The 15,974-nt window shown below is 46.2% G+C and overlaps 1 protein-coding gene across 1 annotated transcript; it reads right to left on the reverse strand.

The window, feature by feature from the left end:
* Positions 1-898: 898 nt before the first annotated feature.
* On the reverse strand, positions 899-15,188 carry pygma (phosphorylase, glycogen, muscle A). Its single transcript, XM_048994981.1, has 20 exons — positions 14,820-15,188; positions 10,448-10,549; positions 9,804-9,882; positions 9,587-9,690; positions 9,054-9,185; positions 8,042-8,153; positions 7,777-7,859; positions 7,432-7,575; positions 6,774-6,866; positions 6,168-6,314; positions 5,315-5,478; positions 4,693-4,807; positions 4,041-4,142; positions 3,756-3,903; positions 3,624-3,682; positions 3,311-3,452; positions 3,001-3,208; positions 2,319-2,453; positions 2,119-2,185; positions 899-1,159 (listed from the first exon to the last, which is right to left on the reverse strand). Exons 1-20 carry the CDS (start codon positions 15,060-15,062, stop codon positions 1,010-1,012), a joined length of 2,529 nt encoding a protein of 842 aa, XP_048850938.1. The 5' UTR covers positions 15,063-15,188; the 3' UTR covers positions 899-1,009.
* Between the last annotated feature and the right edge of the window lie 786 nt (positions 15,189-15,974).

Raw genomic sequence — 15,974 nt, forward strand, 5'->3', positions numbered from 1 at the left:
AAGATATAAATACAAATGTGTGCGTGTGTGTGTTTCGGGGGGGGGGGGGGGGACCCAGCTATTCCAAAAACATTTGAATGACATTTCCCACTTACACATTTACGGTTGAGCCGGCCAATGGCATTTCACGAGACACAACACATGGCATCACGTCGTACATTTCATACAAAATGACCAAGGGGGCGTCATTGGTTGCATCTTTATTTTTCTTTCTCTGACCCGAGTACGGCAGGGTGAGTCCGGAACCCATTCAGCTCCTCATCACAACGGTGACGCCTCAGCCTGTAGTCACACATTAACCGACAAGCGCGTCTCCATCCTCCAGCTCCTTAGACTTGCACAATGCTTTGTTTTCAACTGTCGGCAGTGTTGTCAACCTTTAAGCCATAAAACGATTATCCAGGGGGGGTGGGGGGCAAAATGAAACACGTCACTTCCCAGCAGCACTTAATTCTCAATCCTACTGTATCTCAGGGCGAACACAGTGGTACACACCTACATCTACTTTGGTATAAATAACAAGAGGTTTCCCCAAACACAGGACAGTCTGCTTCAAGTGTCTTTACTTAAAACCTTTACTTACATCCACTTCCACTGGCATGGAGATACGAGCGTATTTGGCTAATTTGCAGGTTACCTCAAGACAGGTTTCAGTAAAGGAGGTTCAAAAAGTGACACTGAACAATTGACTGCGGAAGTAAAGCTTTGTAACGGGAGTCGATTTTTCCCTGAAGATGGGACGCTTCGGGCCAGCAGGCTAACCAATGGTGGGTCTTTATGTCCAGATTAAACCTTGAGCAGAAGGAGGGTCGGTGGGCGAATATCGATTTGCTTAATGTGGTGACAGGGCTGCACCATGATATTTGTAAAGTTAACTAACTCAACAGGGAACATAACATCTTCAAATACACGTTTAATTTTGTTTTCCACGAGCAAATTCCATGTACACCACAATACCGTACAGTGGCTTATCTTGTTTTTTCTTGAACCAGGAGGGAGGTAGGGCTATTTAACGTTTCTCATCTGGCCCTGGGATCTTCTCTAAGGTCGGCTCGATCCCCCAGATCTCACGGGCGTACTGGGCGATGGTGCGGTCACTGGAAAACTTGCCACAGCCAGCAATGTTATGGATCACCTTCCTGGTCCACTCCTTGGGGTTCTGTCAGGAACGATATGAACCAGAACACAAAGCCAAGCTGAAGTCCGTCATGCTGCCAGGGCAGCTTCCGGTATTTTCTCAGGAGAAACAGCTTTGGCGCGACTATGCTAGTGGTTAAAGATCACGACCTAGTATCAGGACGTCACAGTGAAATCCACGGAACCACTCATGACATAACGATAACATTTAAAACTGATAATTATACAGATGCATATATAGAAAGTTGGGCAATTCAGGTCCAGAGAGTAAAATACCAGACCAGGATTTTGTCTCAACCAACCAGTTGAGCATAAAGAGTCACAGTAACAGAGGACTCAACTGGGTGGTTGAAACAAAATCCCGGTCTGGAATTTTACTCTCTGGACCGGAATTATCCAACTCTGCACGTGCACACACACACACACGCACGCACGCACGCACACACACACACAGTAATCGCGAACAAGTGGCAAATGACATCCCGTATTGGTTCAAAACAGGACGCAACATTTTATTTTTCAATGTGGGACAATCCCATAAAATATGGGACTGGTGGCCTCTCTACTGCAACCTTAACACTCAGTTGAACCATCGGCATCTATCAGCAGATACAGATGTCTGGTAGCCTACATGACAGAAGGCGATAAGCAGGTTATGTAGCAAAGCGTGGCCCTGATTTAATGCATTGTGGGAACGAATTGGTAAAATGTGGCCCCGATATATAAATATAATTCTTCTCTTTATGTCACGTGTGGTACTCTGCAGATCTCTTCCATGTCGATCCTCCTTCCAGCTCAGAAACATGGGATTCCACCTCTCACACATACGATTCCCAAAACAGTGCAAACGTACCTCTTTAGCGGACGAAGGCCGCATTTTAGTTTCCGGAATAGGTTTGGAATCATGGGATTAACACAGAAAGGACTGCTCTCTGCTGAGGTCCTTTGCCGCCTCCTCTGACCCCACTGCCACACACTAACCTTGTACAGAATGTTGACTTTATCCTGGCACTTCATGTAGTCTTCATAATCTGCGAACACCTTAAACCTGCGAACATCCATACAGGGTTAGATGCCATCTTGGCGCATTCACAGCCCAGGAGCAGCACGACGGGATGCATGGCATGCACGGAGCCTCGGAGAGCGGCCCGGCTGCAGGAGCACTGCAAGCCACCCCTCACCTGTCATGGTGCATGAGCAGGGTGACGATGTCCTTAAAGAGGTCGGGCTGGCTGGGACTGAAGAAGCCCCCAGCGATCTGGTCGATGGCCTGCTTCAGCTCAGGGATGCGGTTGTAATACTCACCAGCGTCATATCTGCGAGACGGAGATGGCTTACAGAACGGCTAAAAATTTAGCCGTGACATTATACAGCTACAATGATGGCCATTGTTCTTGTTTCCCCAGACATTGAGTAAGTACCTTGTATCTGTAAATAATGGTGTAAAACTGCAATCGGTTCTTATAAAACTACATTCTACAGCCCAATGGTAGTATTCAGCGGCACTACATCCACTGACGTGATCAGGTCACCTCATTAGCGTCCCGTTTTGTATCTTCTGCTCCAGTCCCACTGGAAGCTCAGCCTAGCTGCACTTATGCCTAGTTGACTCCTTGACAGCCATATGCTAAAGCAGCATTTGACTAATGGTACCAAACAGACTGTGCTTACATCACTAAACTCAATATGCGCAACTGTCCTGATTGTGCTTCATTAAAGTCAGCTAACTCTCCAAGCTGTGGACATTCCGGCATCCACCGGTTACTGCTCCCCTTTACGCCCAACGCCGGCTCCCCTTTACGCCCAACGCCGGCTCCCCTTTACGCCCAACGCCGGCTCCCCTTTACATTGTTCTGTACACACCCCTTCCTATCCAAAGCCTCCACATCGTCCACCCGCATGCCGAAGATGAAGAGGTTCTCCTCTCCAGCCTCCTCTGCCATTTCCACATTGGCTCCGTCCATGGTGCCGATGGTGAGGGCCCCGTTCAGCATGAACTTCATGTTTCCTGTCCCCGAGGCTTCGGTGCCGGCCGTAGAGATCTGCTCCGACAGGTCTGCCGCCGGGATCGCTGAGGACGGGGAGAGTTCCGACGCGTCACGCATCTCGGCCAGAAAGCACTCGCGTCGAATCAAGCGAGGAAGGCGATACGGAATGAGGCAGGGCTCAGTACCTTTTTCGGCAAGCGTCACCCTGTAGTTCTCAAGGAAGATGACTTTCAGACGATCGCCCACCACTGGGTCGTTGTTCACGATCTCCCCAATGGCAGTAATAAGCCGTATGATCATCTTAGCCGTGTGGTATCCTGGAGCAGCCTGGATGAGAGGCAGGATAAGCTGTTAAGGGACCTTGAGGAGAAGAGACGATGAGCACTGCGAACGAGTTACATTCACTCATGCTTCTGGAGAATAACAGTTTGTGCAACATGACTGCTAAGGAGCACTTAGCTCCCATCATAAATCAAGCATTAATCTATGGGAGGTTACCTTTCCTCCAATCATTATCGTCCTGGGGACCCAGTGCTTGTTGGGTTCCTTCTTGATGCCTGAAAAAGATCAGCAAAAATGAGCCACACAGGAACAGCGAGACGCTAAGCGAAGCCGGAGGAGGTCACTCACGGTTGTAGAAGGTGATGATATGCAGGCAGTTGAGGAGCTGCCTCTTGTACTCATGGATTCTTTTCACTTGAAGGTCAAACATGGAGTTGGGGTTTATCTTAACCTTGTAGTGTTCTTCCAGGTGCACCGCGAACTTCAGTTTGTTCTCCTGGGAGGTACAAGATGGAGATCCAGCAACATTAGTTATGCAGGACGGAATTAAGGGCTGCTGGGGACACATTGTATTCACAAACAGCGATATTCCCTTTTTTTGAGGGGGGAGAGGTCGCTGCGACGACTCTTCACCTGTTTGACCTTGGCAACGTCTCGGATGAAGGCCTCGTCATTGACAAAGTCGAGCAGCTTCTTCAGCTGGTCCAGATCGTGAATAAATTCTTCTCCAATTCTCTGACAAACAAAACAAAACACATGAGAAAATGAACAGGTGTAATAACCAAGCAAAAGATGCTATTGAACAGTCTGGCAATTATAAAGAACAATAAAATAAAAAATACTTAGCACTGATTGTTCAGCTGGTCTTTTCATTTTAAAGCGACAGACTGAAGTATATAAATATACATTTAAATTTACAGAGTAGACACTTTTGTTCAAAGCGATGTACAACTGAGGAAGCGGGGTCAGACAGTCCCCAATTGCTCCAGTGACTAAGGGCCCTGCTCAAGGGCCCAATGGTGACATCAGTCTGGAGACCATGAGATTTGAACTAATCACGTAACAAACATAAGCACAGGCTGCTGAGTAACACGCCGAGCTGAAAAGTTTAAAAGTTACATTATCCACACCCTTAAATACTATGCCACCTAGTGCTTGTGAAAAGAACAGCGGCAAATGCTTTTGGGTCAAAAACAAACTAAATAAATTGCTGGTTCATTTCCATTTGGGGTAGGGGGACAGGGACACGGGTAGAGGAACGTGTCAAGCAGAGGTTTCACTCTACCTCCGCGATGACCTCAGCCAGGCCAGGGTTACACATGACCAGCCAGCGACGGGGCGTGATGCCATTGGTCTTGTTTTGGAACTTATGAGGGTCCATCTCATAGAAATCCTTGAACCTGTGCAAGAATGACCATCCGTTCTTGTATTCCTACTACAGCAAACAACAAACATTGCATGACCGCTTAACCTCTCCCGGGGTCTCCAACTCCGGTCCTGGACGGCTACCGTCCAGTAGGTTTTCCATCCTACCTGGCTAAATGGTAAATATCAGGAACAGGTGTGGCTCATCAGTAGCCAAGTAGGATAGAAAACCTACTGGACGGTAGCCCTCCAGGACCGGAGTTGGAGACCCTTGACCTAACCTGCCTAATCTCACATATTAAAAACCGCCAATGAAAATACTGTACAGTTAAACAGTTCAAACTTCAAAATATGACATTAAACCACTAATGGCAAAAGAATCTCACTTGGCCCTCTACGCATTAGGATCGTCCATAAAACCCCAAGCCCGTTAGACAGCAGCTGCATGGCAAGTCGAGAGCCTTGAAAGAGATTTCTAAGTGGGCAGAACCGGAAGCCCCAGGGAATAAAAACGCAAAGACACGGAACGGGACGGGACTCACACGGTGGCCTTGAGGATGTCCGAGTGGATGCGGGCCACACCGTTGACGGCATGGGACCCCACGATGCAGAGGTGGGCCATGTTTACCCGCTTCTGGTCGCCCTCCTCGATCAGCGACATGCGGCGCATGCGGTCCATGTCTCCAGGGTACAAAGAGGAGACGCGCTTTGGGGGGTGGGAGGGTGGGATAAAGGATGGAGAGAAAAACTTTAGTCTGGTTTTTAAAAACTTTAAGTCTCAGCCCTAGATAGGTAGTTTAGACTGATGCCACACTGGGGAAATTCACTTGTTGCGAATTTGGTTTAATGCCTAAATGCCACTTCAAAGTGAGAAAACAAACACACACAGGAAGTCAAGAGCCGTGCTCTCAAACAGGTGAATCGTACATTCTCATTTTTAGCTAAATCTACGGCTGCCGTCAGTCGGTTTCTTTTTTTTTTTTTTAAGTTAATTATCTTAGATATTACCTGAATACTTTAACCGCCTGAGACCCAGTAAAAAGTTTTTTTTTTTTTTTTTTTTTTAAACAGAAATTCAATTAAAAGTACATCAAGTTAAATGAGGTGTTAAAACCATAACAGGAGTTCATTGAATAGGGGTATGTATAGTATCAGAGGCATCAACAGAAATGTCCTCTACAGGGGACAAAAATACTGCAGGATCTTGGGGATTCTGTGATCATGATCCTGTCCATTTCACTTCACTCTAAAGTTGCGTTAGTTTTGACTTCATGTGCTGCCAATTTGTCAGCTCCTGGGGGTCTGCAGACAGTCTGGCTGGGAGGCAGCAATGACGTCCACCACATGCGCGTCTATGAAGATCGGGTAGAAATACTGTGCACTTCCGCGTCTCACCTCTAGATGGCGGCGGTTGATCTCATAGATGATCTCCAGGTGACGGGGGAGAAGGCGCTGGAAGAGGTCGATGGGCCAGCGTTCCAGGGCCTCGGGCAGGACCGTGTGGTTGGTGTAGGCGCAGGCCCGCACGCAGATGTCCCAGGCCTGAAATCAGTCAACGAACCGGACGTTTGAAGTTCAACTGCGATTTCCCAGTACAGATGGGCTGAACAGATGTTGCCGACAGTATGCGGCAGTCAAACGATGTCAAACAATCGCGCAAACGATTCTTCATTAACGCTTTGGCTCTATATTTCACTCGTGTTCAGGAACATCTTGCCTGTGTGTTTGGCAGGATGCTATTTAGACACAAGGACACAACGAGGAAGACCACGGTGCCACTGATAAACTCAGACAAATCCAGAGTTTGGGTTCAGAAAAGTAAAAATCCAGACCAAGGTTCTGTTTCAACCGACCAGCTGAGTCCTCTAACTGTGACTCTTTATGCTCAAGTAGTTGGTTGAAACAAAATCTCGTTCTGGATTTTCACTTTGTGGACCTGAACTTTCCATCTCCGAAAACACTGAGTGACCTGGAGCTGAGGTCAATATCTCCAGCACTCACCTTATCCCAGGTTTGCTTCTCATCGTCAACCAAGATCCGCATCAGCTCGGGGATAGCCAGCGAGGGGTGGGTGTCATTCAGCTGGATGGCGACCTGCGTAAAGGACAAAGACGGATGCGATATAGAACTTAAATTCAATACGATTCATTTTTATATAGCGCCTTCCACAATAGAGTGTCGCGGGGCACTTTACATGGGTGTGTTACCGATACATTTACTGATTACTGATTTGTTTTTTCCCCTCCTGTAAAGCGACCTTGGGATTGTGCAAAAGAGCTATATAAATGTATTTTATAATCATTATTATTACATCATTAAGTCATAATAAGAATACAGAAGTGGGGAAGAGAGAGAGACCTACAGGGGTCATCTGGCTGCCCAACCCCCCCGGGCATGCTAACATTAATGAAAAAGAGAATAGGCTTGCTTGCTAAGAACAAGGTGTAAACTGTGGTCAAGATCAAAGAATGAGTCAGTTCTCTACATCAGCCTGTATAGCGGGATTGAAGGCTGAACTCACGATGTTATGGCGCACAAGCCAAATCCTCTCCCTCGAACCTGAGAATTTTACAACAGAACTAAACCTCTACAAACACTGCACTGAATCCCAACTACTCCAACCCCACGGACATTGCGAGAGCCGAGCGGAGCCCCTCACTTTGTCGGGGAGTCCGCTGAGGTCTGTGCGCACTTCCTCCTTCGAGCCAAACTTGGAGGTCTTGTAGCGGCGGATGATGTCTTGGAGCGTAGCTGCCACCACGAAGTACTCCTGCTTGAGGCGTAGTTCCTTGCCTTCAAAAAACTGAGCCAGATAAACGCGTCAGCCCAGAAGTTGACCTTCAACCCCATGTAGAGGGCCAATCAGATGTGTACCCAGAGTTCGGGCCAGACATTTCCAATGGCCGGTTACAATGTTCACTCGGCACATGTGCAATAATGCTCAAGAAATGTAGACCGAGCAACATGAGCATAGCACAGGTAACCAAGTCAGGTGGACACTCACATTGTCATTAGGGTACAGCACACGGGAGATGTTCTCGGCCAAGTTCCTGTCCAGCACTGCCTGAATGTAGCCACCAACATTGACTGTAAAACGGAAAATTCATGAGCTGTAAGTAACGCCCATTTATAACAAATAAAAAACCCATTTGTTCTACTTATTTTCTTCACTCCAGCTCATTCAGGGCCTGCCATTCGGTCATTAACTGCTAAGACCCACTCCATCGCTGAATTCCGCCCATTCACACACTCCACGGTGTGCAACTCACAGTCCTTCAGGTTGAATTCACAGGGGGCCTTTGCAGACCACAACCTCATGGTGTTGACGACGTTGTTCCTGTAACCTGGAACTGGGGTGTCGTAGGGCAAGGCCAAGACGACCTGTCAAGTTGAAGACTTGTGGATGAACTGGAAACATCACCAGGTGATGAGAAAATTTGTCTCCTCACTTTGATTTAGTTCAGCAAACATATTTGTACCATATTTTTAACATAAACCCATAAGAATATTTGCATCAAAAGTTGTCCACTGTTGAATGAATACAATGACGGATTACACTTTACATATTTTTTTCAAATCCATACCTCTAGAACCCAGTTAACGACAACATTTGGCTCTGCATTGAATTTGCAGATCCGACCATGTTTAGCAATCTGCCCGGTGCCCGTTGACCTCAAACTTTGAAAAATTCGGATACAATTGAATGAAAAACCCTTCGGACACTTTCCAAGCCAAGGAAGTTTATCCAGCATCTGCCTGGCAAACCTTTAAGGCCAATACCTGCTGCTCATCGCTGCTCTAAAGCAGTCACATAATTCATTAAATAGCAATTTCAAGTGAAGTCTTCCTATACCACAGTACAACCTCAGCCTTTCCTGATTGGATGCATAAATATACAGAAGCATTAGCTTGCCTTTTTAACGACAGAGTTATGCACATGCTCAGCCCAAAGACATTCAAGCAAATCGACAGCTAGAGAGCTTATATAATCCATCCATCCATCCATCTTCTGACGGATTCACGGAACACACACATGCACAATCGCACACTATGAGTGACGTAGGGATGCACAAAAGTGTGCACAAAATTTGCATGCACAGCAGGGCTGCGATTCAAGCCTCCAAAGATAGGGACACGAGGTGCCAGTGGCAACTGCTACAGATACACAATTATTAATATAACCCAAGTAAATTTAGGCTGATTTCATATTTCCCAGAATGCCGAGCACTTAACAGATAGACAGATAAATGAAAACCGCTACCCTCCCTTCCTCCACCTCACCTGCGTATCCACCCACTTTACGCCATCAGGGTGGTGCTCCGTCCTGCCGTAGAAGTGAACGGGACGCATGTACTCAGGGCGGGCCTTCTCCCACGGGTTACCATAGCGCAACCAATCATCAGCCTCCTCTACCTGTCAATCATGGGGATTATGTATGGGTTCCCCACAGTTTGCAGGTTTCCCCCGCACAAACGCACATACTAAACCTGGTAATTGCCCGATTACGGTGCATTTGAGCAGGAAAATCTGCAAACTGTTGGATTCCGGCACTTCAGGACTCCAACTGGGGAATCCGGATCTACATCGTAAACAGCATTTGGGCAAAATTTGTAAAACCACACTGAATGATAACTGTCGAATAACAGGGTAGACTTAACCTAGGAATCCGTTGCTTGATGAAGTACCACAGTCTTTGTGTAGCTTTGAAAGAGAAACTTAGGGGCTTCAGGAAGCCCATAGATTGGTCAGAAGATCTAAACCTCAACCAATCATCTCACAGCATTAACGGTGTCACCTTGGCACCCCCCAGTTACCTGCCAGCCACTGACAATCTTCTGGTTGAAGATGCCAAACTCGTAGCGGATTCCATAGCCATAGGCAGCAAGACCCAGGGTGGCCATAGAGTCGAGAAAGCAGGCTGATGGAGAGAGGAGAAGGGTCGTCAACCACTCCACCCAGACCACCATCAGCCCACCAGGAGGTGAGGAGTGGCCATCGGCAATAAAGGGTTTCTCCGTGGAGGAGTCTCACCAGCAAGACGCCCAAGGCCACCGTTTCCCAGACCAGCATCCTCCTCCATGTCCTCCAGCTCTTCCACGTCCAAACCAAGCTAGAGGAGACCATCTGTTATATTCCCTTAGAAAAGTGTCACAGAACCCCGGTCCAGTCTTCATAACCGTGTGGGGAAATTCGTCACCCAGCGTTCTGGACTGAATCAGGGCTACATTCACGGCCAGAAAGGAATCTGTACAGGACTGGCAGTGCTGAGCTGTTCAGCAAAATCTGCAGCTTGAACTCATATTGTACGGCATATTGCTTCACTCCGTTCATTCAAATTTTTAAATAATAGGCCCAGGTCTCACCAGAACCCAGAAGGCGAAATCACAACGATAATAAATAATAATCAATAAATTTATTGTCATTGTTATCATTCACTACAACAATTTGAGGGATTGACAACTGGCACACAAGCACGCACTTCCATAATGGTTAAAATGCACAATTTGTCATAATAGTGCCAATGCACACAAAATAAATGCGCATTTCAGCTGCTATGACAAGAAATGGGCGGCAGTTCTGCCATTCCCTGATGACTGTACAAGCCTTTGAGGGGCGCATCCATGACAACAGGGATTGCTGTAGATTGGCTGGACATGCTTCTCGGGCGGCCTTACCTGATAGGTGGCCTCGTCACAGGCGTTCTCCAAAGCCAGGTTGACCATAGTGTTCTGCAGGGTACGGCCCATGTAGAACTCCAGCGAGAGATAGTACACGCGCTGCAAAGGGGAGTGCAGACCTTCAGAACCCCAGCAATCCTCACCACGCTTCCCCGCATCACCCAGCTTATACCACCCTCCAAAATGACAGGAAAGACCATCCCAGAAATTTGAGAGTCTGAAGATGACTAAAATTTTCACAGCGATGCAGTTTGCAGCCGGTACGTTTTGGGATCAGAGCAGAATTAGCCTATACCTCTCACCTTGGAATTCTGGGATGGAGAGAAAACAAAACCGGAAAAATGCTCAGAGACCTGGATCGTAATTGAGGCACATTGCGATTTTCCGAGTCCTGCTCTAGTCATATTTCTGTATTCTACATAGCCACACTGCCTTAAAGAAGATTTATTATTATTATTATAATTTTTTTAAAAGAAGGATTCATGCCAGGGCCGAATTTAGCTCATGGGATGTTCTGAGGGCAGAAGGAAAAATGATTGGTTCAGAGAGAAAACTAATCAGACCGTAGAGGAGGTGGGTGCAAGTAACTATAGGAGGCAGGACCAACCAATCAGATTTCTTGGATGCACCTCCTCTACAACCTGATTGGTTCTCTGAACCAGTCGTTTTTCCTTCTGCCCTCAAAACATTTTTTAAGTAAAACTTCCACAAGGCTGAACTTAGGAGGAGGGGCCCCTGAGCTAAAGCTATTATTGGAGCCCAACCTATAGCCCCCTACAGCTCAGGGCTCTGGCCAACAGGCCAGGCTGGCCCATCATGCCACCTTCAAACATCACACACCAGAGACACCATAGTCTGAAATTACGTTCTAATTATGCCCAGTGCTTCACTTATTACTCCTGTTCATTTGAAGGAAGTTTGTTTCTGACAGTAAAGCAGAAAGCATGCATTTGGCAGAAAGCGGAGAGGAGCGAGAGAGAGAGATCCACAGAACTTCAGCAGATCAAGATGGGTTTCCACCTCGAGCATTACTGAAATTTTACCATTTCGGCCAATGGGGTAACCGCAACACTCTAACCTGATCTGGCTCATCGCCCGCTCATGTTGTGAGGAGATAAACAAAGCAAAAGTACAGCAGAGTCCCCCCCCCTTTGAGGAATTCCCTGAGACCAGGTCAGGGTTAGCTTAGGTCTCATTTGCTTGCAAAGGTCGGGGGACATTGGATCTAATCTGTCACCGCTGACATTTCAGGTTTCCTCCGTAGGCATTCAGACGAAGCCGGACAGAAACGGAGGGGCGAGGAAACACGGGGGGGGGGGGGGGGGGGGGGGGGTGTCACGGGGATTGTGTCACTGCGCCATTTGGGCTCGGCTAAAAACAGAAGCGACGGGGGGGTCGTGTGCAAAGGTTAGATAGTCTGTATGAACCGCGAGGTCGGCACCCTTGTCTAGAAAAAGGTGCTGGAATTGGCCACATGCTAACCAAACCGCGGCAGGGAGCAGAGTGTCAGCCCACGTTTGCCAGGACACGCCGGAGTCAACTTCCCTTAGATGGCAAAGCTCTTCCCTACATGGCAGTTCTCAAAGGGCGAACGAGGTGTCATCGCCAGTCTTGTATATTTCAATATTTGTGTCTACATGGTCAAATGTCTAAATGCGATCTAATGCAGTTAGGTCAACGAAGTTTATACAGAGGACAGGAACTGCATCTTACTGCATTTTTAAAATTAGAGGAAGGAGAAAAATGTACTGGGGAAAGATAGTAAGCAGATACGGAGATGCTACAATGTACAGCCCTGATAGAACAGTAACGGTCACTTAAACTGATACCCACATATCATCCCTGATGTTCCATAGATGTTCAAAAATATAAATATCTTTTTGGGAGGAAAAAGAAAAGAACTTTTTTTGGTCAATTGGCACAATGGGCAGTAGTCCCCCTCAAGTCAAAAATTCTCTTGGAAAAAGAGCTGGTCCAGCAGCTGCCGCTAAGAAAACGAGACATGAATATGCTTCGGTTGTGGTGAATTATAAATTAATATGACGTAGCAAAATATTTGCAGGGAACCAAGAGAGCCCACCCCGACCCACCATAAAGTATGAACGCGGTGCGGGACATGGGGAATTCCCACCGTGAAAGCGTCAAAGGCTGATGTAGTGCGGTCCTCCTACAATGCAGGCGATACATCACTGTGTGAGGCACTCGCGACACGACGGAGCTCAAAATAGAGAAACAATGGCCAGCTGAAGAAAACTGACAGGATACGACCACCTCGTCATCTGAGCGGCTGTCGAGACGCAGCCAGTGTCATTCGCGGGTCACTGACAGAGAAGAGGAAACGAGATACTAGCTAAGGCGTCCGGGCGAAAATGCAGGCTCCATCCATCCACGAGGTCCTGCCTTTGGCATACTCAGCATTTCTGGGGAACCGATTCACAGCACAGGATTCACCAACCAATACAGACGCTGCATTATATAACACGATTCGTTTTAGGTCTCACGAATGTTACTTTGCTGTTATATATGAAGATGCATCTTAATGCACTACTTCCATGCTGCGTATAGTACGACAAAATGTGGATTTTTATTTATACAATGTGCGGTATTTATGTAAGTGCAACACATTATGTAAAAACAAACAAAGATTGAGTTCTGCTTCTCAGCTGAAAACACCTTCAGAGCTGCAGCTATAGCAACGGAATGAAATGTACCATTTATTTGGCAGACGGCTGTTCACTTTGAACCAAGCAGTCGAAAAACGATGAGATGATGATATAAAATACATGATATAAAACACACAAGTTATGGTAAAGAAATGCTAGAGATTTACCTCCTTCATAGCAGGAGGAACCAAAATATCTTTCTGGGGGTAGCCAGTAAAATATTATTTGTTTGTTTATTTTTATAAAAGCAACTATTGAAAATCTACTTTAGAATGGACCACAATACTACAGAAAATGCAATAAGTTGTGTGTAGTTAAAGCAAATATTGCAAAAATTTTTTTTTTTTTTTTAAATGCATTGTGGACAGGTTAGAATTTACACTGAAGTCAGTTACATGAAGAACCACATTCTTTTGGGCTATTCAATAGGACGAGCTTTCAGATATATACTTAACATGGGAGAGTAAATGGTACCACTTTACCTGATTGATGCGTCACGATTCAATAAGGATGAACAAACATGAGATCAGTACGTATTTCATTTGGGTTATGCATGACTGCGGTTCCTGCAGTAGTTCACAAAGGTTTACAAAATTAACAGATATAGCAACAAATATAGTAACTGCTTGAGATTAAAAAAAACATGCGTCACGGTTCATTAATGACGATTTAACATGAGATCAGTATGTAACTAAGAGTTGGTTTGTGGTTAATACACCAGAAATAATTATTTCTGCTCCGTCTACTTATGTGTTACCAAGTAAATCGTTCCTCTGGGTAGAATCGATAGAATTCAGCAGATGGACTGGGAGTAACATTGAAAGGTCAGGGGTATTTTTACATTTAAACTTCCATCGACAGGGTAGCATCCCAACTTGATCCCGCATGAACTCCCCAGCTGTGTGACAGAAATGTCATGAACCCCCCAGCTGTGTGACAGAAATGTCATGGTATTAAATTTCATTCATACAGATGTTGTAAACTTATAAAGACAATCTTCCAGACTCCAATAGGTCACTGGACAACCATCTACTTTTTTTTTTTTTAAAAGATATAAATTTAACACTAATATCTTACATGTATGTTTAATAATCCTTCCAAGTATTTCATCACATTTCTGACAACTTGCGTCCTTAAAACACAGGGGATACCGTATGTCCAAAAATAACACCCTAGTTTATGATGTTTCAGAAACAGTTCCGTACTAAAATTACATATCACGTATATATCCCAAATGCAAGATACCCAACATCTGAGAATCCCATTTAGCTAGGAAAAGAAATGTGTTCATGTAACTGACAAGAGAAAAAAGGGAATTAAACAAATAATACCGATTGATTACTTCTAAAACATTCTACCAAACAGCAAGGAGATAGTAACATCAAAAAGACGCATAAAACGTTACTCTCACAATATTTCAGCGTCATTGAACCTGTTGCAAGAGCAGTGGCAGCTCCCGCAGAGCCTCAGCCAAGCCGAGCAAAACAGAAATAAAAGTTTCAAAAGTATGACACCATCTGTACAAATAAACATACGTGAATCGGCAACTGGATTTTCGCAGCAGCGCGAACTGCATGGTAAAGCTATTTTTGCACAATCAGGTGCCGAATGGATCAGTCACATGCATCGATCCCAGCTATCATTTTTGATAAACGGTACTTGGCAGACGACTGACCACAATGTTTAGTTGAGCGGTGATCGCTTACCTTGGGGTCTTTTTCATAGTAGTACTGCTGCGTGCGGATCCACCTGCCCACCAAGTGGTCGCGGACGGTGTGCGCCAGGGCGAAGTAGTAATCCCGCCTAGTGGCCACATTTCGGTCCTTGACCAGCGTGAAATGCAGGTGCCGGTTGAAGTTGCTCTTGATCTCCGTCACATTCTCCACACCGGCCAGTCCTCGCACCGAGATCTGCTTCCTTTTCTCCTGATCCGACAGCGGTCGTGACATTTCGGCGGCCGGCTTGATGCCCCACTTCTCCGGGCTGCACAAGAGGCTGATCGAAACGCTAAAAGGCTGCGGACGGTGCTTGCAGCAGTCGCTCCACAGCGGGAGAAAGGCAGCCCCGCCTCCCCCCTCATGTCCGACTTTAAGGACGCCGTCACTCCTCTTGGATTCAGGGCGGGGTTTCCCCATATCTGGAGCCAATTGACTTTCAGCGAAGGTCATTCTGCACCCCATTTAAAAGCCGACCGCACGCCTCCAAGGCACGGTCCCTTTAAGTAAGAGATGCTATTTCCATTTGAGAAGCACTCTTACACACTTGACAGTGCTATACACTAAAAGCTGTGAAGGCCCTCTCAAAAGGCCAGATGTTAACTTTTCGTCCACTATCCCAATTTTAATGCAAGCAAATATCTTGAATGTAAAAATAAGTTTCAATAAAACCGTGCATGGAGTGGTCCAACGACTACCAGCGGTCGACATTACAACTATTTAACTGTCCCGTGTAAGATGATCAATGAGCTATTAATAGCAGCTCTGACTTTCTCCCAAAGGACATCTTCCACATGCCTTCCCTGCTCGGTCCACTAACCAGCAAAAAACGAAAATGCTTCAGCCGGAATTAAACCCGCAGACATATGTGAATAAAGAACGAGAACTAAGTTTTTATGTGCATATGGAACTATCCACTTGAGGTACTTAGTTATGTACTGAAATAATTTAAAACCTGTTACCGATCAGGCACTAGAGTTTAAATGACTAGTCTGAACGCACGGCGAGATCGGCTTCAGGATGCCGCTCGGCAAATTTTTTTTTTTGATCAGCATAATCTACCGGAACTGACTTATTGGTATGGCCGCCAGACCACCCATGAAATGTATTTTTGGCTACAAGCCTGCTGGAAATGAGAACAAATGT

Source organism: Brienomyrus brachyistius, chromosome 24 (genome assembly GCF_023856365.1).
Source record: "Brienomyrus brachyistius isolate T26 chromosome 24, BBRACH_0.4, whole genome shotgun sequence".
NCBI lineage: Eukaryota > Metazoa > Chordata > Actinopteri > Osteoglossiformes > Mormyridae > Brienomyrus > Brienomyrus brachyistius.

Bases quoted from the DNA above. Each gene is read 5' to 3' on its own strand.
- pygma (XM_048994981.1), bottom strand. From the start codon at position 15,062: ATGTCACGACCGCTGTCGGATCAGGAGAAAAGGAAGCAGATCTCGGTG. The intron at 7,576-7,776 runs GTGAGTGTCCAC...TATCTGGCTCAG, and splicing joins TGCTGTACCCTAATGACAAT to TTTTTTGAAGGCAAGGAACT. The intron at 4,808-5,314 runs GTGAGTCCCGTC...ATTCTTGCACAG, and splicing joins GACATCCTCAAGGCCACCGT to GTTCAAGGATTTCTATGAGA.